This window comes from Equus caballus, chromosome 5 (genome assembly GCF_041296265.1).
Source record: "Equus caballus isolate H_3958 breed thoroughbred chromosome 5, TB-T2T, whole genome shotgun sequence".
In the NCBI taxonomy this organism is placed as follows: domain Eukaryota; kingdom Metazoa; phylum Chordata; class Mammalia; order Perissodactyla; family Equidae; genus Equus; species Equus caballus.
Window position 1 is genome coordinate 24,001,790 of NC_091688.1, and position 26,091 is coordinate 24,027,880.

General features: G+C 35.4%; 1 protein-coding gene across 4 annotated transcripts in view; it reads left to right on the forward strand.

Annotated features, from left to right (window-relative positions):
• LPGAT1 (lysophosphatidylglycerol acyltransferase 1) overlaps positions 1-26,091 on the forward strand; it is a 75,631-nt gene that overhangs the window by 25,686 nt on the left and 23,854 nt on the right. For all 4 annotated transcript variants that reach the window (XM_070266727.1, XM_023640756.2, XM_070266728.1 and 1 more), the window contains 4 exons: positions 8,914-9,032; positions 12,957-13,052; positions 15,735-16,008; positions 18,926-19,052. In XM_070266727.1, coding sequence (XP_070122828.1) covers positions 8,914-9,032; positions 12,957-13,052; positions 15,735-16,008; positions 18,926-19,052 — 616 coding nt within the window. The remainder of the gene's footprint in view (positions 1-8,913; positions 9,033-12,956; positions 13,053-15,734; positions 16,009-18,925; positions 19,053-26,091) is intronic.

Sequence of the window (26,091 nt, forward strand, 5' to 3'; positions counted from 1 at the left end):
AAAAATCACTGGAAGATATACTACAAAATTTTAATAGTATCTTCTTATCCCTGGATAGTGGGATTTTGGGTGATTTTCTTCTTTGTGTTGTTTAATATTGTTCTAATTTACTAGAAAGAACATATATTATTTTAATACTCAGAAACCATGTACTTTTAGAAAAAATTAGCCTTCACTCTACTTTTAAATAGTATCTTAAAGAATAATTTTTCTAGGTTGTATTTGAATTTTACTGTAATTTTGATTATATCAATATTCAGAGATTTTCTTTATTATGAATATATAAATCTGTTCATAGCAGAGCCATATAGTAAAATTGTGTTTACTTTCCCTTTCCTACACAACCTTTTCTCTAGAGTTAATAATTTTATCTATTTCTTTGCTTACTTTTCTGTGAAACAGTCACTAATTCAACCCCAAACTCCTTGTCAACTTTAGGTTTCTCCTTAAGTCATTCAGACGCTATTCTGTCAATTTCACCTTTTTGGAAATTCTTTCTTGGAAACCTCTAACTTGCTCCAATTTGGACTGTCTAGTGTGCAGCTAACACCCTGGGATCTCTCTTCTCTATTGTCTTAAGAATTCTTTTTCTTTTTGCCTCTCTCTGGGTTTTGGCAGAGCACATCATCCAGCTTCCTGAAAACAAGAGGATTGTTTTTTAAGCTGTTGCACACCTGAAAATATTTTTTCTATTCTTATACCTGATGGATAGTTTGACTAGGTAGAGAATTCTAGGCTGGAAATAGTTTTTCTTCAGGATTTTGAAACCGTAATTCCTTGATCTTTTAACTTTCTATAAATTTTTATTTTTTGACTTCTGTTGAAAAGTCCAATGCCAATCTGATTCCTTCCCATTTGTATGTTTCCTCTTTTTCCTTTCTGAATGTTTGTAGCATCTTCTCTTTGGCTGTATTGTTCTGAAATTTTATGAGTATGTATGCCTTGGTGTGGGTCTGTTTTCATCCACTGTAGTGGTTACTGGATGCCCCCTGTCAATCTAGAAATTTACATCCTCAGATGTTCTTTAATTATTTATTTGACTTTTTTTCCCTCTCTTCTTTTTTTCTAGAATGTCTGTTACTTGAATGTTGGACTTTGTAGAATGGTCCTCTAATGTTCAAATCTTTTCCCTCCTGTTTTTCATCTTGTCTTTGTATCCACTTTCTGGAAGATTTTCCCTACTTTATCTCTCAATCTTTCTATTAAGATTTTCATTTTTGCTATCATGTTAATTTCCAACAGGTCTTTTTTTTTTTCTCTGAATGTCCCTTTTTTTTTTTTTAAGCATCTTGTTCTTGTCTCATGGTTATCACATCATCATCATCTCTGACCTCAATGTAGATATTAATGGTCTCTTTTGAAGTTTTCTTTTTCATGTGTTGTCTCTGTTTCCTCCAGGTTCTTTATTTTTATGTTTGTTTTGTTTTCTATCTTTAACATTAAGGGCTTTTTTGGGGTATCTGATACTACATGACTATCTCTTCTTTTTTAAGAGTAGGAGCCTAAAAAGTTGACTGATAGCACTGCTAGAGTCTGAGGATTGTTGTCCACTCTGAGCCTCATTGTAGGGTAATCTGGTTGGAGTATTTCGTTGGAGAACCCTAGGTGTCAGTATTTTTAGATCTCTTCTCTAGAGCTGGCTAGATTTCCTAGAGAAGACTCTTCCTAACTCCTGGCTTCCATATCCTGGGGGCAGAGCGAGTGAAAGGTGGGCATCAGAGGCAGGGATCTTTGTTTCTAATAGGCATGTGTTTGCTTAGTCTTCATGTTGTCTGTACTATTCTCATTTGTTATTTAGCCTTGCACTGATTTTATACAGGCTTATATTGACCTAACTCATTTCCAACTCTCTAACTTAGTGGTTCTTAAATGGGATGGAGATGCAGGTGGGATGTTTTGAAATGGGTGGGGTGTTCTGGTTTGTAACAGACTCTGTTGGCCAGGGGTGCTAAGAGTTTTGCAGTGCTAATGGCTGCAGGAAAATTGCTTCTCCCAAGATACTGATAGCTCCCCTTTTGAAAACAGTCTAAGTTTAACTTAAAGCAAATCTCAATACCAGTCAGAGTTAATTTCAGTTATTATTTTCAACTTTCCTGCTCTTCCTTACTCCATGCTTGCCAGTGCTCGTTTTGATTTTATTGGTATTTGGAATTGGAAACTCTGTCCTGAAGCTTTCTTTGGAGCAAGTGGCTCGAGTGGAAGTGAGAAGACTAAGAGATCACTGCAGAGGTCCAGGAAAGTTGTTGGTTTCTTGAACTAGAGTGATAGTAGTAACGCAGGGCATACAGAGAGGTTGCAGGATGCATTTTGGAGGTAGAGTCCACAGGGCTTAGAGAGGGATTAATTGTGGCGAATTAAGGAAAGGGAGGAATCAAAGGTGGTTGTAGGTTTTGTCTTGAGTTGACTGGGTGAATGACAGTGTCCTTTGTTGAAATGGAGAAGACTAGGGGAAAGAGCTGGTTCTGTATTGAGCATATCGAACTTAAGATGCCTGCATTCTGGGCCCAAAGACAATGTTGATTTTTTTCTTAGATACTCATTGGCTTTTTATTCTTGGTTATTAGTCAACTGTCATGCAAAAAACACTTGATTCTTTGTCTATACGCTTCTGTACCGCCCCCCCCCCCCATTGCTACCATTCACCAATCATGTTTGTTGAGGACTTTGGGACTTGGATTGTCCACTCTACTTCCTGCCATAATCATGAGCAACTTCAGGGGCTATATGGGAAATTTATCCAAGTTACTGTCCTCAAGATTCTTTGACCTGTAGAGTACAGACAGTGACAGCATGAGACAGTGGTTTTGAATCCCAGTTCCCCTACTTCTTAACTAGGTAACTGAAAATATTGCTTAACCTTGTTTTTTTTCCTCTGTGAGGAAGCTTGGCCGTGAGCTAACATCTGTTGTCAGTCTTCCTCTTTTTGCTTGATGAAGATTGTCACTGAGTTAACATTTGTGCCAGTCTTCCTCTATTTTATGTGAGATGCCACCACAGTGTGGCTTAATGAGTGGTGCTAGATCTGTGCCCAGGATCTGAAACTCTGAACCCTGGGCCACCAAAGCAGAGCACGCAAACTTAACCACTATGCTACTGGGCTGGCCCCCACCTTTTTTGTCTCATTTTCCTCATTTGCAAATTGGGGATGATAGTATCTGTACATTTGGGATTTTGTGAAGATTAAATAAGAAATTACTAGTTACTAATGCCTGGCACATAGAAGCATTCTATAAATGTTAGCTATTAAGATTATTAGTTTTGAACTGTATATTTAATACTATATGCTCCTGTTATTCTTTTAGCTAAGTAGCCCCTCCAAAAGCTACACCTTGAGCCTTGCCTCCTCAAATTTAACCTCTTAAATTTTAAGTGCCAAAAAGAGGCACTGACCACAGTTTCCTAGTGTGTTCAGTATACTTGCTTTAAAAAAATAAAACTCATCAATATTTCAATTCCACTGGTTCTTATTTACAAGTGTACATCAAATTCATCCAGGGGGCTTTCTCAAAATGTCTGGGCTTACTTCTGAGAGTTTGAGTAGGATTGCTCAGGGTGGAGATGGGGGAATGATGTCAAGTATGTCTATCATAGCCAGCCCTGATGGTCTGGTGGTTAAGACTCGGCACTCTCACCGCTGAGGCCCGGGTTGGTTTCCCAGTCAGGGAACTAAGCCACCCGTCTGTTGGTTGTCATACTGCGGCAGCTGCTGTGATGCTGAAAGCTATGTCATCAGTATTTCAAATACCAGCGGGGTCACCCATGGTGGACAGGTTTCAGTGGAACTTCCAGACAAAGACAGACAAGGAAGAAGGACCTGGCCACCAGCTTCCAAAAAAATTGGCCAGGAAAACTCTATGAATAGCAGCAGAGCATTTTCTGATAGAGCGCTGGAAGGTGAGAGGATAGCACAAAAAGCTCTGCTGTACTCAGGGTCTCTAGGAGTTGGAATCCGCTTGATGACGCCAACAACCTCTCTATTATAATAGCCCTCCCTCCATTTGCTTTTAGTTAATCACCCCCTTATCTGGTTCCTGTCCTCACCAATCTCCCTTCCGTTAATCAGTACCTTAAAATACTTTCCCATGGCACCCTTAATTAATGTCCTCACTCCCTTTGTGTCTTGCCCCATTTGTTCTGCAGACCCCTAACTTTGGATGAATCCAGTCCGTCTACCTCCAAGGTGGGCTATTGAAAGCCAGACTTCTTGAGCTACATGAGATTCTTTCCTGTGGTTTTTGTTGCTCTGTGATCTTTACTGTTCATATTAGAATACCTGACCTTACACGACACAGTAGGCATATGACTCTTTCAGTTAATAGTGATATCAAAAGTGACTTCGTCATGTAATCCAATTACCCAGGATCTCTATGATTCTATCAATTATATCTCATTCATTTTCACAATGTTTGAGTGGCATTAACGATATTATTAGTATTACATAAATGAGAAAACTGAGGCACAGAATGGTAAAATCATTTGTGGCAGCAGCTTGCAAGCATAATGTTTTGAACTTTGAAATGTAAGCTATTGCGGTCATGTATTAAGCAACCTGTCTTCATATTAGTTCTGTTTTGTGGGACAGTATGATGGACTTAGCATTACTGTCTTTAAGGAATTTGTGATGGATTATTGTTGTTTTTATTTTCTTTTTGAGATGTGAACTATCCTGGTCAATTGTAGTCTATAACTTCGGGGGAGGTTTATTCAGATGTTAGAGAGTGTGTGTGTGCGCGTGTGTGCAGAAGGTGGTAATCTTTGGCTTTGGTTTTTAACAAGAATTTTAAAAGTTTGCTTGCAGCTAGAAAACTTTTATTCCAGCTTTTATTCAGTTGTCCTTCATTCCCTTTGAGAATAGTGGGCCTGACCCAATTCTTTTTTGAGAATTCACTTCACAGAACAGTGTGTTAAAATATTTTTGTTTTAATCAAGTACGTTGTAAGAACTGGCAGGCTTCCATAGCTTCTGTTCTTTAACATGTGAATAATTCTATTCCTTGGTTAAGAAACTGGCTCCATTATTATACTTACTGATTCTGGGATAGCAGGATATGGTCTAAGGAGCATGAAATAAATGCTTTTTCTCTATAAGCATTTTTTTGGGGGGAGGGAGGAGATTCACCCTGAGCTAACATCGGTTACCAATCTTCCTCTTTTTTTTTTTCCTCCCCAAAGCCCCAGTACATAGTTGTATATTCTAATTGTAGGTCCTTCTAGTTCTTCTATGTGAGCTGCCACCACAGCGTGGCTACTGACAGATGGGTGGTGTGGTTCTGCAACTGGAAAACTAACCCAGGCCACTGAAATGGTGAGAGTGCCGAACTTTAACCACTAGGCCATCAGGGCTGGCTCTCTATAAGCACTTTTTATCTTGATTTTCTTAATTATATAACTTTCTAACAATGATCTTTGAAATATGTAATGGTATGGTAAAAGTATGGTAAAAGAAGAATACCGCAGATATTGGAAATTAATTCATTGTTGAATAAAATTTAGATTATTACAAAATTCAACGTGACTCTATTGCTACCTCAGGATAATTTCTTAATAAAAAGTCAATCCAGCTACCTTCACTTGTTTGATTTAGTATGCCATGTGAGTCTTAGTAAATTGACATTTAGTTTGAAGATAAATTTTGGCAAAGTTATGGCTGAGAGATCAAATATGTTTTGGATTGACTCTTAATGCTTATACCCTGAAAGTATTATAGAAATGAACATTGAGAACCATTTATAATACATAATGTTAGATGTCTGTTTAGATGTTCAAAGTACAGTGCAGTTATTCTTTTCCTATATTTGATAAGAAAAAACCTGTAATTTGGTGAGGAATAGAATGCAAAGGAGAGAGAAAGGATGGGAAAAGTTGAGGGGGGTGGTCTCTTAGTTTCCTGGGGCTTCCATAACCAAGTACCACAAACGAGGTGGCTTAAACAACACAAATTTGTTCTCTCACAGTTCCAGAGGCTAGAAGTCTGAAATCAAGATGTTGGCAAGGTCCTGCTCTCACTGAAGGCTCTGGGGAGGATCCTTCCTTGCCTCTTCCAGCTTTTGGTGGTGGTTTATACTTCCTGGATCCTAGACACATCACTGCAGTCTCTGCCTCCGTGATCAGATGGCATTCTCCCTGTGTGTCTCGGTGGCCAAATTTCCCTCTTCTTACCAAGACACCAGTCATATTGGATTTAGGCTTAGGGCCCACCCCAGTCCTCATCTTAACTTGATTACATCCGCAAAGACTCTGTTTCTAAATAAAGTCACATTCACAGATTTTGGCTAGATGTAAATTTGGGGGGGAACACTATTCAACCCAGTAGAGAGGGTTCTAAATTCAATTTCCATTTTGAGATTTAAACCAACACACTTACTAGATTTCTCTACTTTATATAGAGCAAACAGGTCAGATACATTTTATGTAAAAAGCTTATTTTTATTTGCAGTTATATTTACATATATGCTTTCCCATTGCATCGGCCTAAGTATCTAGTATTGTCCATTCATGCAGCAGAGATTGCCTTAAAGGAATACTTGGTCATGAAACATCTGTTTACATAGATGTGGAGCCAGAAGACTTTCCACATTACATCTTAATAGCCCAATGTTTATAGAACCAAGCTAGAGTTTTCTTGAGTGTTTTAACTGCTATTATTTTGTTCTTACTTATTTTATATGCACAACACCTAACAGTGCCTGATGCTGATTTATTGAGTGAAGAATGAATTAATGAACGAGGTGGGGGGGTGGGCTGGTGTCTCCATTGAAGGGTTGTCGATAATGGCATGATATGGGGAGTGTTCGTTTAGTAAGTATATTCTCCTCCATCCTTTTTTAAAACCCAACTGGTGGCATCCTTTGCACACTGTTCTACACTTTTCCATTATTATAGTGTATCGTTCCATATTGGTATACAAATGCTATGATTGCATAATATTCCATTGCATAGATATTTTATAATTTATTTCCTAGTCTCCCATTTTTATTTTTAATTATGATGAAATACACGTAGCAAAATTTACCATCTTAACCGTTTTTAAGTATGCATTTCAGTATTGTTATATATATTCACATTATTGTGTAACCAGTCTCCAGAACTTTTTCATCTTGCAAAACGGAAACCCTATACTATTCCAACTTCCCATTTCTCCCTTCTGGAAACCACATTCAGTTTCTATGAATTTGAGCTAGTCTCTCTTTTTAGTTTTCATCTTTGCTCTTATAAGCAATACTATGATAAGTAGCCTTGCATATGTGTCATTTTGCACATGAATAAGTATATCTGTAAGATGAATTCCTAGAAGTGGAATTACTAAGTAAAAAGATGGTCACATTTCTTAGTTTTGATATATATTGCCAAATTGACTTCCAAAACCATCGTACCAGTTTATACTCCCCCCAGCAGTGTATGATATAGTAGCTGTTTAAACATGTTTCAGTAAAGTTGGCTTGTCAGACGAACTGAACAGGGAGCTTGGGACAGGAAAGTTGTGAAGGAAAGATGATGTTGCTGCCTCTTTCAAGAGGCTAGGCTCTCCCAGTGTCCTACGTGTATTCCTTAAGGCTTATTAGACATCCCTTACTGTAATTTCTGTACCGCATTCGTTTAAAAAATTTTAAATAAAATTTTTTTCCCACGTTGAAAGCTATTTGAGTATTAGTAATAACATTTCATAGAATGATTGGAATACCTCACTTTGCACATAGGTATCACAACTTAATATATGTTCAGCCCAGCTGAAAATTTCCTTAATACAAAATTTTAAGATCCTTAAAATGAATGAATGCCTTGCTTAAATGGGTTTTAATAAAAAGAAAAAAATTAGCAGAACCTTTTTCTCGAATGAGCTCTTGTGAGCTCCACTATGTTATGAGGAGCTCCACTCTATTGGGGTGACAGTGAAGGGTGATTGGAGAAGGAGGGAGGCTCAGGGAGGTGACGCTCGTGGGCCCCGGGTCTCCCCATCCCTATTTCTTCCAGCACTGTTACACACAGCTGTCTCGACTGCTTTCCTTTTGGCAGTGAGTGAGATGAGTGAACAGCAGTGTATAATCAGCCTCTGGTAATTTGTGTCAGACATCTGAAGAACGCTAGCCACTTCTTTGTAGAATCCTGATGTTTGAAACTTATGCTCAATTTTATTTTTTCTGTGAAGTAAATTTACTATAAAAAGAGACGTAACTACATGGAGATACCACTGTTTTCCTTAGAGTGTACATATAGGTTTTGGTGCAATGACTTTTCATCTGGAGATTTTAGATAGCTGTAACATCTCTATTAGTTTTCTTGATTTAAAATGGAAATACTTAAATATTTTTGTAACGTTTGCAGATTTTATTATAAAGTAGATTTTGAAGGGCTCTGGGAAACCACCTCCCAATGATAATAGTTTGGAATTCATTCCCCCAGGGAATTGAATACAATTTTCAATGTATTAAACAACATTTAGATTTTATTCCTTTGTTAAAAAGATGGCATCACTGTTTTGTGATTTGTTTTGTTTACTTGATAATGAATCCTTTTGGGTTAGGGTGTAGAGATAACCTCCATTCTTTTAATGGATTTACACTCTGCCATTATGTCATAATTTTCTTATCCAGTCTGCTGTTGTTGAACATTTAAGTTGCAGTAAACATCCTTTATTCATATATCTTTGCCTATTTGGACAAATGTGTCTGTAGGATAAATTCTAAGAAGTAAAACTTCTAGATCAAAGGAATGACCGTTTTACATTTTAATGGATATTTTGGGTCTCTATAAAATGTTGTATCAATGTCCTGACTTTTATAGGAAATAAACTTAGTTCTAAACTTTTGAAGGTTTTAGCTAGGTGATATATCATCATTAATGGACACAGTTTTTCTAATATAAGGTTTGTAGTACTGTAAAAATCTTTAAAATGACAGCTTTTTTATTCTTACAGTGATGGAATGGGGGGAAGATATTAAAGCAATTTCAAAAGATGAAGCCGTTATGTTGGTGAATCATCAGGCAACAGGAGATGTGTGTACTCTGATGATGTGCCTCCAGGACAAAGGACTGGTAAGCCATCCTGAGGGCGGAAAGGGGAGGTTAACAAAAAGGCAATTCCAGGACCTCACTATGGTTTGGAACATAGACTTCGACTTTAATGTGTATACTTTTGCGGAAAATTTAGAAAATTTTAAAAAGAAAAAATAGATAATTCTAAGTCCCTCCAGGAGAGGAATTAAGAGACTTAAAAAACATAAATAACTGGAATAAGGTGACCTATACCTCCATAAAGCTGTCTTTTAAAAAAATTACTGAGATGAAAGCAAAGTTAATATGGTTTAAATTGGGGGCTGTCTTGAGGTGAAGTGGTAGGTTGCCAGTTTGGGAAATACAGACACAAAAGGCAGTATTACTAAAAAATTGGTAAATGTGGTCAATGCGTTAGGTGATCTTGGGGATCTTTAGCCAAAAGAAAATAAAGTAAATATTATTTTGAATTTCGTTTACAAAGCAAATTGGAAGGAAAGATATTAGGCTCATTTTATTCAGTGTTACTAAGGCTTTGTTTGAACTGTTGATTTTACGTTGCTTATACTGATAACTAAAATATATCAGTAAACTAGGTGGGTTTAAAATAAATTATCTTCAGCATCTCAGGAGAAGTTAAAATGGTTATATTCATAGAAAACTAAATAAATAGAAAGTGTATAAATTTAATGGAGTTAATATTTGGCCTCATAGTAAAGAAGCAGATCAATAGATGTTTGTTAAGTGCTTCATATTCATGGTCAGTAACTCCAAGTATAGAACACCATCCTGTAAGACTCTCTCCTACTCTTAAAGGAGCCAACAGTCCCATGGTAGGTGGAGGGAGGGTATAGCAAACAACGCTTAATAGCAAAGTGAGAAGTATTCAGTGGGGGGTGAGCTCGCTGTGTACTTGATGGATATAGAAAACTTTGTGGAGGGAAGAAGACATGAACTTGGCCTTGAAGGACGAGTAGAACTTACTTAGAGTGGTGAAGGAAGCACCTTTTTCCTTAGTAAAACAGTCTTGGCCGAAACACCAAGGCAGGAATAAGCCTAGTGTATTGAGGTGCTAGAGATTTTGCCTCAGTAGGTCAGCAGTCAGAAATTGAGGTGAGAGTAAAGGAGCACACGTTTGATTATTGTGGAATCTGTTTTTCTTGTTTATCTGAAAAGCAGAGGCATAATCTTCCTGGAATGTGGAATAAATTCAATCCTTTCTTATATTCAGAATCATGAATTGTTAAAAAAGAATCACTGTGTTTGAATCTCAAAGAATGATTAAAATGGTCAGTATAAGTATGCCTAACTTTACTACTGTAACTCCAGTTGTCGTAGACAATAACTGTGTCAACCAGAATATTAGGTCATCTGAAATTCGCCAGTCATGTGGACAAAGGAGAGTTTTATTTGTTTGTTTGCTTTTGTAAAGAGATTTCGGTTAGTTTGTCTTAGCTTCACTTTTCTGTCCAGAGTAATTTTGTTTCTATTTTCAGATTAGTTATATTGTACATTTTTTATGATGACCTGATATTCCTGAATAACTTGAAATCTTGAATCATTTTTTACCTTCTTTCATAAAGGAGTAATTGAGAAATATAAAACTGGAAGCATTATAATCTCTACCTCTTGCCTGATACGTAAAGAGCAGTATTAATTTACATTTACAAGTAGGAATGTTTACTTGATTTTTTGCATACTCCATGGGTCCATTCAAAGAAAGAAGGGGTAATGCTAAATTGTAGTCCAGTTAAAAAAATCTTAGTTTAGTGGTGCTCTGAGTGTAACGTAGCTGTTGAATTCAGAAGACTCCTTGTAGCACCGTCACTGTTTCTCAGTGGGGCACTGTTAGCGTTTCAGTAGGACAGCACTGTCTTCTGAACCGTCCAGGGCATTGCCAGAGGTTCTCTGTACCTGGCTGCCACCCACGAACTGCTAAGAGCATTCTCTAGTCATTCTGACCACTAAAATTGTCCTTACAGATTTCTAAACTGGAGAACCGTTGACTTTGCCATCATTTCAGAAATATGGAAAAGAATGGAAGTCATTCATGTAAGCCTCTCTAGAGGTTTTGATATTTAGAAAATCTGTGCTTCCAGATAAAGAATAATTGATGTAGACCAATTTTGTCTCTGGAAATACCTGACAAAATGCTGAGTGACGGGCCTCGGAAACATTGACAGTGTTGCCCCAGGCAGCTTCTCTCTGCTGACTCACTTTTTTGAGGAATATGAAACAAAGGATTAATTGTATTTTCTAAATGTGCTGGTACCTTTTAATAAATATCTGTAAAGAGTCTTGCCCTTTTATGGCAATTGAGGATAAAACTAAGAATTTTTATTTATGTCAAAAGAACTTTATTAGATATATAATAAACATTTATTGACTTGTGATGTTTCCCCTAAAATAAGATAGGACAGAATTATTCATACAAATCTCAGAAGATAACTAGATTCTTGTACCGTATTTATTTGTGTTAGGCAACTCTTCTAACTGAAGCTGTAAATCCACCATAAATGTAAAGTTGAACATGAAAGCTAGTGACTTTAGTGTTGGTGTTTTAAACCCAGAGCCCTACAGATTGCAGCTGAAGTTCACACTGTGTTTAAAGCTCAAATGTTTTGTAGATTGAATCCACTTGTTTTTTGTTTTGTTCCTTGGGGTGCTTTTCAAGAAATTCCATTTAGTTCAAATCTCAATGCATTTAAACAAAGTAGTCACCATTACAAAGCAAAACAAGACTGAAGAATGAGATTGGTGATTATTTTACTCGGTATTAATAGACTTGGGGAATCAGTTCTTCACTGGGCATGTATCTTTATTTTTCAGAAGTGATTTTCTATAGTGAAGCTGATGGAGGAGTTGTGTAACTGAACTATGTAGTGATACTGAAAAATTAAGGCAGAAGCTTTAATATTATATTATTTGTGGGCTTTTTACTGTTTTTGTAAAAGCAGCACGTGGGTGTCAATGCTTATTTTTTTCCTTATGTGTAAATTCCTATACTTTAGTGCTTAGAGATGTTTACATTTGCTATTCCCATAGGAAACAAAGTAGAGCTCGATTGCATTCTTGATTGAGATCGTAGCTTTGTCTTTATTTATTTAAGGCTTATAACAAGGGATGCTGTTTTCTCAGCAGGGAAGAACAGTTAACCAATTCATTAATTAGACCCCTGTTTACAATTACTTTTAATTTTGAAATTTGCTTGAAAATAAAGTCTTCTGCTCTTGATAAGAGTAATAACTTTTATCAGCAATGGATAATATTTTTGTGTTTAAGAACTGAGGGCACTATAAATATTTTTATCCTGGCAAAGAGTATGGCCTTGCATAAGCTAACAAATATTCTTCATAACATGATAGAAGGTATAAATCATTCTGTTAAAGAGATTTTTTAATGTTCCTTTATTTTGGACATTTTTATATTTTTGTATAAAATATATTTATATATGATTTTTATATAAATATACAATGTTTATATAATTATATTTATATATATTTTTATTTTGTAACTTTTAATATTTTAACCATTAAGATAAAGTCACATTTTATAAAGTTTTAGTGCTTATTAATTAAATGTATAACCCTCATTTGATAACTTTAGCCATTCATTGTATTGTTTCAAAATAATTTTACAAGTTGTATGACAATTACCATAGACTTTGTTTAGGGTAGAACAAATTTGAAATCGTTAAGTTCAAATTTAAGAAGTTAATTCTGCTTCATTTGTTAACAGTGATATATATAGCTGTAACTTAGGATTCCAGGACTTGGAATCAAGACCTGTAATTTTTCATGGAGAATCCATAGCTATACTTTATGTGTAGAAATAACATTAGATTTAAGACATTTAGGTTAATTAAGAGTAAGCTTGGAAGATTGTATTTAAAACTTAGAGACTTGGCTAGACTACAGTCAGATTTACTCTCTCTAACATTTAATTATTTCTTTTGAAATATTTCAGGTTGTTGCCCAAATTATGTGGTTGATGGATCATATTTTTAAGTACACAAACTTTGGAATTGTTTCTCTAATTCATGGAGACTTCTTTATAAGACAGGTAAGTAATGAGCAGTTGTTTTCGCAGTGATAGACTGATTAAACTGATTCTTTTCTTTTTTTCTTCTTCTTTTTTTTTTTTTGGTGAGGAAGAGTGGCCCTGAGCAAATGTCTGTTGCCAATCTTCCTCTTTTTATTTGAGGAAGATTGTCCCTGAGTTAATGTCTGTGCCAATCTTCCTCTATTTTTTGTACATGGGATGCTGCCACACCATGGCTTGATGAGTGATGTTTAGGTCCTCTCCCAGCCTCTGAACCTGTGAATCCTGGGCTGCTGAAGCAGAGCGTGTGAACTTAACCACTACACCACTGGGCCAGCCCCAAACTGATTCTTTAAAGTAAAAAGAGTCATAACAAACCCAATTGTAATAGGTAGAGCCAGTTCTAGTATCTCAGGGAGCTCTTCTTCTGAATCTTTGTTCTCTAATACATTTATTTCAATCTGAATTTGAGTATGCATAAATATTAAAATACTGATAGTGTGAATATTCTATTCTCTACCCTCCTCCTCCCAACTAAACAGTACAATGTGTAGTAAACATTTATCAAGCACCTGCCACCTTCTCGGCTCTTCTGTTTCTTAGCTATGAGAATAATAGATACTCTCCTCATAGGGTTGCTGTGGGGATCAAGTGAAGTAATAACATGGTAAGCACTCAGAACAGTGCCTGTTCCCTTCTTCATCATCTTTATCATGATTACCACTATCATCATCTCTATTAACACTATTTTTCTTTACAAGTCACTGTTATATGATACAGAAGGTATCTAAATTAGCAGTAGGAAGATTATTAAATAAATAAGATTACCAGTAGGGAGATTATTAAATAAATACATAAGAGGAAATATTTTGGGAATTCATAATAGGGAAAGTAATTACATCAGATTTCTGTGAATCCAGAAAAACTTTAGAGGAGAAGATGATATTCGGCATTAATCTAAAGAATGAGTATGGGTTTGATAGAGGAATGTGGGTTGGGAATGGGTCCGAAGCATTAGGAATAGTTTAGTGTAGGAAAGAGAATCATATCCTCTTACCAAATCAGCACTACATTATAGTATTTCCCTGATATGCTATTAGTATCACATGGTTTATTTTCTCAAAAATGGGTAACTGAAATATGTGAGAGTTTTTATGTATGGTAATGCCACACTTATCTGGTATTTATATATTTAGCAACTTCAACCTGGATTGGGCAGTGCCTTGCACATAATAAGTACTTAATGAATAACTGGTGAATCTAATTAAGCCTCTTCTAAGAACCACAAATTCAGAAAATAGCTGGAGTCTCCTAAGCTGTATGAAACTTCTAAGCTGTGTGAAAATAGGTGTCACAAAACCAATATACTTGACTCCAGACAGTTTTATGTACAGAACATATTTTTGTTTTTCACATGCTGTGCAATTATCTAGTTTGTTCTGGAAATACCCTTGGTTCTTCTGAGCAGAGAGAGGAAGAGAAGCACGCACTGGAACCTCAGGAAGAAGTGGCAATGGGGACTGGCCACAAGACTGAGATGAAGTAAAACGTGACCAGAACAACTTCACAAAGAAACTAGCCTAACGTCTCAGAGTATGGCGGGAAGGGGAGACAGCAGAACCAACAATTGAAGCTTAGCAGTCTAGAGGAATCCAGAGGAAAAACCAACTGAGCCCCTTCATCGCGAGAGTCTAAGGAAGTCATTGAATTTCTAGTGTAGGATAACAATTGACCCTAATATGATCCTCAGCATCAAGAAGAGCCTAAATTTTACTAAATTATCCGTGTACTTTGAGGGGATAAAAGTAGAAAATAATGTACTGCAAAACATTTTCATTTTTTATTACAACGTAAAGTTTTGTATACTTAAAGGTTGTATTTCAAAATATCAGAGAGATTTACAAATTCATTTCTAAAGAACAACACTTTTTTCCCTGATAGAGAGTAATAAAAGTCTATAACACAGAGGGAGGGGAGAGAAAAAAAAGTCTTAATGTTAAAGAAAATCTCTTGAGACTTTGCTCCCGGACAATTTTGACAAGATATTTCCAAGAATGTTAAAAATATTTTACATGTAGTCTTGGGAACTTAACAAATAAATAAAGCTTAATCATAATTCAGTTCAGTGAATTAGCTAAGAAACTGCCTTACGATTTTTTTGCATTTGGAATAATTTAAAGATTGAAAACATACAAATTATTTTGGGGAGCTTCTGTAATTGTGCGGTCTGGAAGATTATTAGTGAATTGATCATACTGAAAGGAAGAGCCTTTGTAATATTTAGTTGTGGGTTTAGGCTTTCTTGCAAATTTTTCTGGATTCCTCTTTTCGGTCTCCAAGTCACTCCTGGTTTACTGTCTTCCCCACTAGACTAAGCTCCACGAGGGTCTCTTAGTTACTTCTCTATCTCCAGGGGGTAGGACAGTGCCTGGCAAGTAGTAGGCACTCAGTACATAGTCACTAATTGATGCGGGAATGAACTTTCAGAGGCAATCAGAGCAATTTTTTTCTTTAGAAAGAAGGTTTATTTATGTAAGTGCTAATAATTTCTTTTCACCTCTATTGTCAAGAGGGGAAGGAAGTGGAGGAGAATCACTAGAATATTCTAGTCTGTGATTGGGTTTTACTTTAGAAGCTGTTATTTCTATTTAATTTTATGTTTCAAATGTACCTGTACTTCTTATATGTGTGTCTGCCTTCTAGGGAAAATCTCATCGTGACCAACAGCTGGTTTTTCTCAAGAAGCACCTGGAAAATAATTACAGGAGCAGAGGTCGAAAATGGATTGTTTTGTTCCCAGAAGGGGGCTTCCTCAGGAAAAGGCGAGAAACAAGTCAGACGTTTGCCAAGAAAAACAACTTGCCATTTCTTACACATGTCACTCTGCCAAGGATTGGGGCAACAAAAATTATTTTGAGTGCACTTGTAGCCCGACAGGAAAATGGAAGTCCAGCAGGAGGAGATACTAAAGAATTAGGTAGGATGATTTTTAGCATGTTTTTCCTTTGTTGGAATTAAAAGATTTTCTGGAGTTCCAGAAGATAACGTTGTTGTTCTTTTCTATGTTTATAATTTTTGTCGAATGGAAATACTACTTAGGGAAAAGATGAAAGTATAATTTTTAAATGTTTCTATTTGCAAAAGTAGTCCATGCTTACAATAATGTACTCAAATAATAAAGAAATGCATGAAGTCAAAAGTGTCCTTCCTCTACCCTACCTATCCGTTCTCCCAGCCATTCCCATTGCTGCAGTAAACATCCATGTAAATATCTTCATGCATTTGTGCAAGTATTTCTGTGGTATAGATTCCTAGAAGTGGAATTGCTAGGTTAAAAGATATAGGGGTGGAAGTGACTAATTTAAAAAACCAATCATAGATATGGAAATGAAAATGGTAATAATATATATTTTTTCCATTTATCAAATTTAGAAAGTTTTTGTTTGTTTTTAATACAAAGGATAAATTTAATGCAGTTTGGCGGTATTTATTAAGAGCCTTAAAATGTTGATAAATGACTCAGTTATTCTGTAGCAAATAATACCTGTCCAAAGGCAATAGTCTGAAATACTGGCAGAGAAGTTTATCACAGCGTTATTTATAATAGCAAAAAAATGGAAATAGCAAAAAGGAAAACGGATAAGTAATTATCAGATATCCATACAACAGAATACAACACAGCCATTACAAATGTTTATGGAGAGTTTTTACTGGCTTGGAAAAATGCTTATGTTCTGTAATGTTCATGGAATGGGAGGAACATACAACTCTTATGAAAACAACATGAGCTCAAATATGTAAACAATCAGACCGTAGAAAATGAATGAAAGGAAAGATGCCAAAATGTTAGCAGTGATGGCTTCTTTGAGTTGCAACATTATGGACGATTTTTTCCCGTTTCTTAATACTTCTCTGAATTTTTTTTTTATAATAAGTATGTATAGCTTTTACGGCCACGAAAAAGTAAACCTCGCCAAAAAATGCAACCGTCTTAGAGATAGCCTGGTGAATTGTGAGGATTTGCAGAAAATATTTGTGCCAACAGCATGAAGACTGTTATGAACAAGTTTGTCTAAGACGCTGGAAGTTTGGTGATAAATTGTAAACTAAAAAGCTGAAAGAAACTCGCTAGGCCTGTTTTCTTAGTAGCATTTTGCTGTTTCCTTTAATGTTCTTTAGATAAAAAATAAAAATAGAAATTATTGGCCCTCAGAAATATGTGTTTTTAGATGACGGTAAGGACTAGAGATAGAAATAGTGCCTGTGAGATTGCACTGAGTTTTCCTTTCTTTTGTTTTTTTCTAAGCAGCTGCTTGGCAGTCGGCTCTCTTAATCTTTCATCGTCTATTAAAAAGACAAATTGAAAGAGTCTTTTAATAGAAAAGGAAAGTTCAGAATAGCTTCTCTGCTAGAGACACTGTGGCAATGTCAGCCAAGTCAAAGCTTGAAGGCAAAGGTCTTCCAAATAGGATTAGTTGCACTAATAAAGACTGCTGTTTTTAAATGGTTTCATCCAGTCTGATTAACTTTAAAAGGATTAGTATTTTTTGTTTGTTTATTGTATGTTTTAATAGATATTAAACTGATCTCTGGTGATTTTTTCTCATAATTTTATTGTAAAAATTTTCAAGCATAGATAAAGGTTGAAAGAATTTTACAGTTAATGTCCATGAGCTGACCAACTAGATTCTATAACATTTTAGTATATTTGCATTATCATCTCTCTCTCCATCCCTCTTATACATCCGTTATCCATCTTGGTTTTTGTTTTTTTATGCATCTTTTTTATGCATCTTTTTATGTATATTTTGTTTTTTTATGCATCTTATACTTGATCCCTGAACATTTCAGTGTGTACCTCACTGGTAGCTTATTAAAATGAGTTTATGTAAACTCTTTTCCTTTTTGCAATATGTTACTTCAAAATTATTATTTTTTTGCTTGTTTCTTTTACGGGTATTTTTTTTCCCCTTCAGAATGTTGTCTAAAATTTTTTAAGAATTTAAGACCAGTTTATAATTATTTGACATACAAAAGTAAAATATCATTGATTCCTAATGCATATTTAGACTTATGTTTGAAAATAAGTTTTATATTTTTAGGGATCTCTTTATACTTCAAAAGATAGACCATTACATGTTAAAGTCTAGCTATCAGCATTCTCTCTGAGGATTCCCCTCTCAGTTCTTGCTCAGCTTTGTACTCCATTCTGGAAATAAAGACAGCATGCAAAGGGCTGAAGTAAACAGAACTTCCCACATTCCTTCTCATAACAATAGTTACCTGTTATACCCGCTAAAGGCAGACAGGTTTGATTGCGTTATTTGTATGTAGCTCTAGCTAAAATGGGAGGAGTTTTTTTATCTTGTTTTGAACAAGAGCAGCAACTGGCAAACATGTGGATCAATAAAACGCTTAATTTTATTTCCTTATTTTCCGATATTTAGTAGTCTCCCAAGTATCACATTCTTGGTGTTTGTATTATATTGTGTTATATTTAGTGTGTGGATTTGTTTTGTTTGGAGGTTTGTTTTTCAGTTTGTGATTTGATACTTTCGCTTCTGGCTTTTTATAGGCCAGTTTTTATGAGTGATAAAATATAAATTAGACCTTGATGGTGCCTAATTGTATTGAATGATGCACATCCAATAAATAATAGTGCTCTGTTATTTATTGATTTGTTGGAGATTCATTCATTTATAATAGGAAATGCTTAATTTCATCCTAAGTGCATTGCTTATAAAGAACAGTAACACCAAAGTTCATCCTGTTTTCTTAAAGCAAAAGGAATGTCAGTATCCTTTAATACTCCTCAAGTAATCTATACTGTGTTATTTGCTATAAATAATATAAAAATTGATCCAATTTTAAGTTGTTTTTTTATTTGTTCTTAGATAGCAAATCAAAAGGCCTCCAGTGGGTAATAGATACAACCATAGCTTACCCCAAAGCTGAACCCATGGATATTCAAACCTGGATCCTTGGATACAGAAAACCAACGGTCACACATGTACATTACAGGTAAGAAGTCTGCGTTAGTACTCAGCGTGTATCCAACATAAAGTACTATTTCAGGATAGTGTGAATGTTTTTATATTAAAACATTTAATTAAATATTTAATATTAAATTTTTAATTGATAGCCAAAATGGCTCAAAATCATTCTTATGCTAAATTTTTAATATGAAAATATCATTTGAATAGTTATTTCACTGAGTGATAAGAGTCTCTAAAAATGGCGTTCTTGAGGCACTATGATTACTTGATTGCCTGATGCTCTCGAGTAAAAGTAATTTAACTTAAAGGGCCAAACATCACAGATAAATATATACTCATTTGGGTTAAGTAGATTTGTGTTAGTAGAAATGGAATTTATTTTTAAATCATTGTCATGTAAGATTTTCTAAATGATTAAATTGATAATTTAGCTGTGACTTACATTTTTAAATTTTTTATTTTTTATTTTTTATTATTTTTTAAGGTTAGCATCTGAGCTAACATCTGTTGCCAGTCTTCTTTCTTCTCCCTGAAGCCCCCCAGTACATAGTTGTATATTCCAGTTGTGGGTCCTTCTAGTTGTGGCATGTGGGACGCTGCCTCAGCATGGCCTGAGTAGCAGTGCCACATCTGCACCCAGGATCCGAACCAGCGAAACTCTGGGCCGCTGAAGCAGAGCACGCTAACTTAACCACTTGGCCACAGGGCTGGCCCCTAAATTTTTAATATTTTAGTATGCCTGTGCTATTTGCATAAACAACAGCGAAAACATGTATTGAATATTCTGTGCCAGCTTCTCGAGATTTTTTAATGTAGAATTCTTTTTTTAAAGAGTTTCGTGTAAATGTTTTTAGGTATTTATATCAAAGCGTGATGCTAATAAGGCCTGGATAGATTTGATCACTTTATAAGCTATTTATCTTTGTTCTATTTCCTAATCAAAGATCTCAACCCATGGCAACTAAGTTGCAAAGTCAGCAGTTGGTCCCAAGGAATATCACAATTGCCATAAAAGCCCTCAATTCTAGAGGAAAACTACTCAGATTACATACCCATTGATAGTAAATAGGCAGCATATTTTCATATGTGTAAATCATCAGAGTTTTAGAAATTTAAGTACAGAGTTGGAATAATTTGAAACAAATTTTGAAACTTAAATATTACAGTTTGGGTTTTTGCTATGTGAGGGATAACCATAAAATTACAGTTGATTCTGCTGTGTGACTTGCTTTGCCAAATTATGAAGTTCATGTGTAAGGTAAGGAAGTAATTCTTGATGATTGTTCTGACTCCATTCCACGTATGTTGTCCATTTTACTTATTATGTCCAAGGCCCTGGAAGAATTTCTCCTATATCTAGACTTCAGTAAGTTTTTAAATTGTAATCTATAAATGAAGCTCAATTTTAATGCCAAAGCCAGGAGTACATGGCTGTTGGATCTGTGTGTATTGGACACATGTGGATTGTATCCTCATTGGATATATGTAGATCTTCCTAGAATGTCGTACCCAAAAAGAACTGAGACGGGAGAAAACATTAAACATCTATTATGGTAGACCTTCTTTTTCTTTTTTAACCAATAAATAGAAGAAATTTTAGTTTTTAGATACTCAGAAAAAATTCATGGAATCATAAGAGATCTTAGAAATAGAAGAAATGTCCATTTTTAGTAAAATTATTTTAACAGGAGCAAGTGCGAGCCTCTTAAATTCACTCAAAGTAGAAGTTTTTAACCCGTTTCTCTATGCAAAATTTTGTGTATGTTTGCACTTTTCTGCAGGAAAGGTTCATAGCTTTCCCTCTGTTCTTAAAATAGGTAAAGGATTTTAAAAAAGATTGAGGGGCTGGCCCCGTGGCTGAGTGGTTAAATTCGCACGCTCTGCTTCGACGGCCCAGGGTTTCACTGGTTTGAATCCTGGGCGCGGACATGGCACCACCCATCAAGCCATGCTGAGGCAGCATCCCACATGCCACAACTAGAAGGATCCACAACTAAAAATACCCAACTTTGTACCGGGGGGCTTTGAGAGAAAAAGGAAAAATAAAATCTTAAAAAAGAAATAAAAAAAAAAATTGAGAACCCTTGATTTAGAAATCAAAACCAAATAGTAGGTAGAAAATGATGAATGGTTAATTTAATATAGAAAAATACTTCTGTTAATAAAATAGAAGTTTCTCAGAAATATATTTCTTTATAGAGACTTTATTACCAGACAGAAATAGTAAAGAAAATTCTAATGTGTTAGATTAGCAGAGATTAAATTGTGTTATAGAATCATACCCCAAAATAATAATTAAAGTACAAATTATGCCCAATTATTTATTTGTACACACACACACGTACGTAACATACATACCCTAGGAGTGCTGGGACAGGTGAGGAGGTATTTTCTTTTCTTCACAGGAATTTAATAGAGATCATTGTCTAACCAAGGGAAAAGGGAAGGACCTGTGTTCAGGTGGAAAAGGGAGGACAAATGAAAGCGGCGAGAGAGAACAGAGGTGCTTTTGGTGTTTTGCTGTTAGCATAGTTTTGAGGATTCGCAAGAAGCTTGTGCGAGAGGGTGCGGGCCCTGTCGTTAGCAGCTCCCACGACCGCCTCTATCAGCCATGGACCGACTAGGTCTCCTCCCGTATTGTTCTAAGCCCTCAGGGCACCCTGGGCATAGGGAAACAAAGGTTGATTTTTTATTTGGTTGTTTTTTTTTTTTTACCTCCCAGCTTTCTCAGTTCCAAAATAATCTGTTTTATTGCTTATCCTCGATTTTTCCTGGCACGAGTAACACCATTGAAATTAAAATAAGTTTAAACAAACATGATGGTCTTTACTCATTTTGGTTTTTTGTTGTTGTTCTCAGAAAGATTGTTTTTTATTCAGACTCTCTAGTCGTTTGGTTATATCTTAAAAATTTTAAACAATGATGAGATGTTTCCATTTAAAATAGATTTAAAATACAACATTAGAAATCGTATATACAGAAATGTGAATAATATAAATAACTGGGGTTAGATCTCTTCCTCTTTTAATGTGGGAAAGTTGGCAAGAAAAACTACATTGACTGCTTACAGTGGGGAATGGGTGCCCAGAGAGAGAGGAAAAGGTGGCCTGGAAACTGTAAAGTTCACTGAAAAATAGTAGTTTTGCTTAATGTTGTCCTGCTTATCTTCACCTATAGGCAGATTTTAAAAACTATTCATGAATGTATGTTTTTTCCCCGCAGTTAACATTACTGTTAAGCCATTGGTACAAGTACAAGCCATTGGTACAAAATTGGTACAAGCCAATTTTGCTTCACATGATGTAGAAAGTATTTGTTTTCTTTGTAACCTCAGCTGACTTTTTTTTTGTTTTAATAAAGCAGCCCTCATTCTTAGAGAATTTAATTGAAGTGATCACATGGTGATTATGGTGTAGCTGGGCAAGTTAGTACTCTTGCTAGTTTTTTTCAGTATAATCTGGAGGAGTAAACATGTGAGAGTCAGAAAGTAATCATTCTGTTCTGTTCGGCATTTATCAGATCCCACTTGGAATATTGCCGTGTGTTTTAATTTCTTTATTTTAAAAGAAATAATGCAGTTAGTAGAAGGTTATGAAAAGAGCTAATATAGATGAATCCTAGAACACTAGTACTGCTTAAAGGGCGGTCATTTTAGATCACGTCCAAGCACATTTGGAGGTGGTGGTAATTAAGTGAAATCTAACTCTAAGAGAAACTCCACGTTGAAAGTCCAAACGGGTTAAGGAGAAGTTTAACAATTCATAAGTACTAAATCGGTACTAAGTTTCCACATACAGGAAGTACTTCTATCATATTCTAGGTACTTCTGTCATATCACGGAAGGTAGTAACTGTCCTTTCTCATGTAAAACATCCTGGTGCCTGCTGAGCGCCGTGGAACGTGCCCCTGGAGGGCTCGGGCTCTCTGTTATTGGGCGATCACCTTCCTGACCATCGGAATCCACTTGGGAAGCAATACAGTTGGCATTGTTTATTTAGCATTAATCAGTGGTTGGGCCATTTTTTATTTCCTTAATACATGTCTCTTCTCTTCTTGGAAACTATCGTCAAGGCCACCAAGTAGATTCCGCTACCTGTTCTGTACCTCATTGGAACACACTGTGACAGGTGGATGGGGATCTCTGAGCAAGAAAGGTGTTTTCCCTACAGAGTGACTCTAGTCATATGTGTCAGCACAGTTAAGTGCTGAGAAAACGCTTGGTCTTTGTTGAAATACGAAAAGAATGTCTAGATTACCGGAATGTGCAGCAGAAGGTTCGTCTAGATTTTAAGTTTCTGTACTGATGCTTAGGGAAAAAGCCTAAGAATGCAATAGCTTATTTTAAATGTTCTGAAATAAACTATTTTGTCTTCCAATAGCAGTTCTTTATATTGTCAAGTAACTTCTTAGGCTTATGTTGATTTTTAGGATTTCTGGAAGAGAACCCTAAGTATACATGTAATTATATGCTGTGGAATACTTTCCTAAAATCCCACATAAATGAGAAAGTAAAAATTTGTAACACGGTTATATACTAGATCCAATCTTACAAATAGGTAGCGTTATCTTTCAAAAGTCAAACTTTTAAGGCAAGTGTTTGGAGCTTACTCCTTAGAAAACTTGTGGTAAATGAAGATTAAGTACCCAGATCACTTTGCTAATCACTGAGCTCCTCAGGCAATCCATCCTAGGACCTTGATGGCCAGAGGTAGCCCCTGCTTCTGTGAATGCATTGTTTGAGCACCAAATGGTATACTGATAAAAATGTGTTTTAAAAACTACAAAGCACCTTACAAATTATTATTAAGATACATGAAGTGTATATGGGTTATTGATAAGTCCAGTATTCGTAAATTAGCATTCCCCATGGATTGCATCTAAGCCACTTATTACTTTAAGAGAAAGGATGTCTTTTCTTATTCTTTACTTCCCCTAATTATATATTAACTGGGGAAATATTTTTCATTAGTATGGATAGAACTACATTATTGATCGTTTTCAAAAGTAAAGCTTGTTTTAAAAGAGGAACTAAGGCTTAACTATGAGAAACATTTGAGGGGAACAACTTTTTCCTCTTCCTTTCTCCTTTCTATCACTGTCCCACTAGCAGACAGCTTATTCCTATTAAAGAAGCGATGGGCACAGTGTGCCACTGTTAAGGAGTTAACAGGAAAGTGAAACATGAATTAGATTTTAGTTACAGGGATGGAATGTTTATAGGGCTAAAAGCAAAAGTAACCCCTGTCCTTAATATAAGTGTCTACTTTACTCCAAATTAGGACAGTGAGTTAGAGAAGATGGTTCTCTTGTGCAGAAGTAGCTTATATTTTCATTTCAAAAATCTTAAAAGCAGATATAACCATGAGTGTAGTGGCATAGATAGATTACTAACAGCACAGGTGTGGCTTTCAGATCTAATTTGATTGGAGCTTTGGTTACTTTGGAGAAGGATTCAATTACAGACTTGGGGCAAGAATTTATTTTCAATTTGGGGAGGGGAAATTAATTCAGAGAAGGAATGTTTAACCAATATTTTTAAAGAAAATATGCTCACTAGAAGAATGGGCAAATGTTAACATTTTGACATATTTGCTTCAGGATTTTTTTATTAATAGAAGAAACAAAACATTTCTAGTGAAGTTCCCATCGTTCCCCTTCTCTGTTCCATACCACTTCTCTCCCACCCACAAAGCCACTGCCATCATAAATTTGTTGTGTATCCTTCCTGTCCTTATACTTTTATTACACAGATACATTTATAATATACAATATTGTTGTGTGTATTTTTTAAATGTATATTACCATATATGGTATATGATTTTACAACGTGTGTTTTTCCACTCTATGTTACATTCTGGGTCTTTTTATTTTTACACTTCTGGCTCCCTTTTGTTCATTTGAACTATTAACACTATTTAACTGTTCTATTCCTGTCATATGATTGTCACACATTGTCTATTCATTCTCCTATTGTTGGATACTTATTTTCTCAGTCTGTTAGCTAGTATAATAAACAATGTCACAATGAACATTCTTATACCTGTTTCACTAAGCGTATACTTATAAGTGAGAGTTAAAGCAAGATCTGTATGTGCCCAGCTGTGGAATTGCTAGATCATAGGGTATGTGCATTTTCACCTTGACTGGGTTAGTCAAATGGTTCTCAAAGTGGTTGTATCAGATTACAGTTTCATTAGCAGTATGTAAGAGATCACCTTTTTCTACATCTCTGTCAAAGTCATCACCTTTGGTCTTTTGCAACTCTGGTAGGTATGAGATGGTATATCACTATTTCGGCCTCAGGTTTCGTGTTTACGAAGTAGGTATGATAATCCTCCAACCTGATATTAAAATGCGCTGATGTGAAACATAAGATTAGGGTGAAGGTAGCGTGTTTATTTAAAAATTCAATCACTATTGGAAATCTTAAAGGTTTACTCATTGATGTCTACCTTCCCTGTCTAGAAAGTAACCTCCATGAGAGCAGATGCTTCACCTGTCTTGTTCACAATTATATTCCTAGAACAATGCTGGCGTATAGTAGAAGTGCAATACTAATTGAATGTATGAATGCTAAAGTTCATGGTATAGACATGCACTGTCCAGTTATAGCACAAAAGGCTACCTATGGCTGTTGAGCACTTAAAGTGTGGCTTGTCTGATTGAGATGTTCTGTAAGTGTAAAATGCACACTAGATTTTAAAGACTAGTAGGAAAAAGGAATGTGAAACATCTCATTAATAATTTTTTTGATGGGATGTTGATAATATTTTAGATTTGAGGTTAAAGGATTAAATTTCTTTAATGTTATTAGGTGTTCTCTATTGTATACTTCATAAAATATTAATTGTATGCTTTTTTAAAAATAAATTTATGAAAAATATTTCATAGAGGGAAAAACTCCTTCCCAGCATGTTCACCTAAAATTCCTTTTTTATATTTCCTTTTAATATTTGCTCTTATGTATGTTTTTAATGTAGCTGTAGTTTAGTTTTAACTGTAGTGTAGTTTTAATGTAGTTGTAATATGCATGAAAGTTATTAGTATTCTACTTTATCCCCATA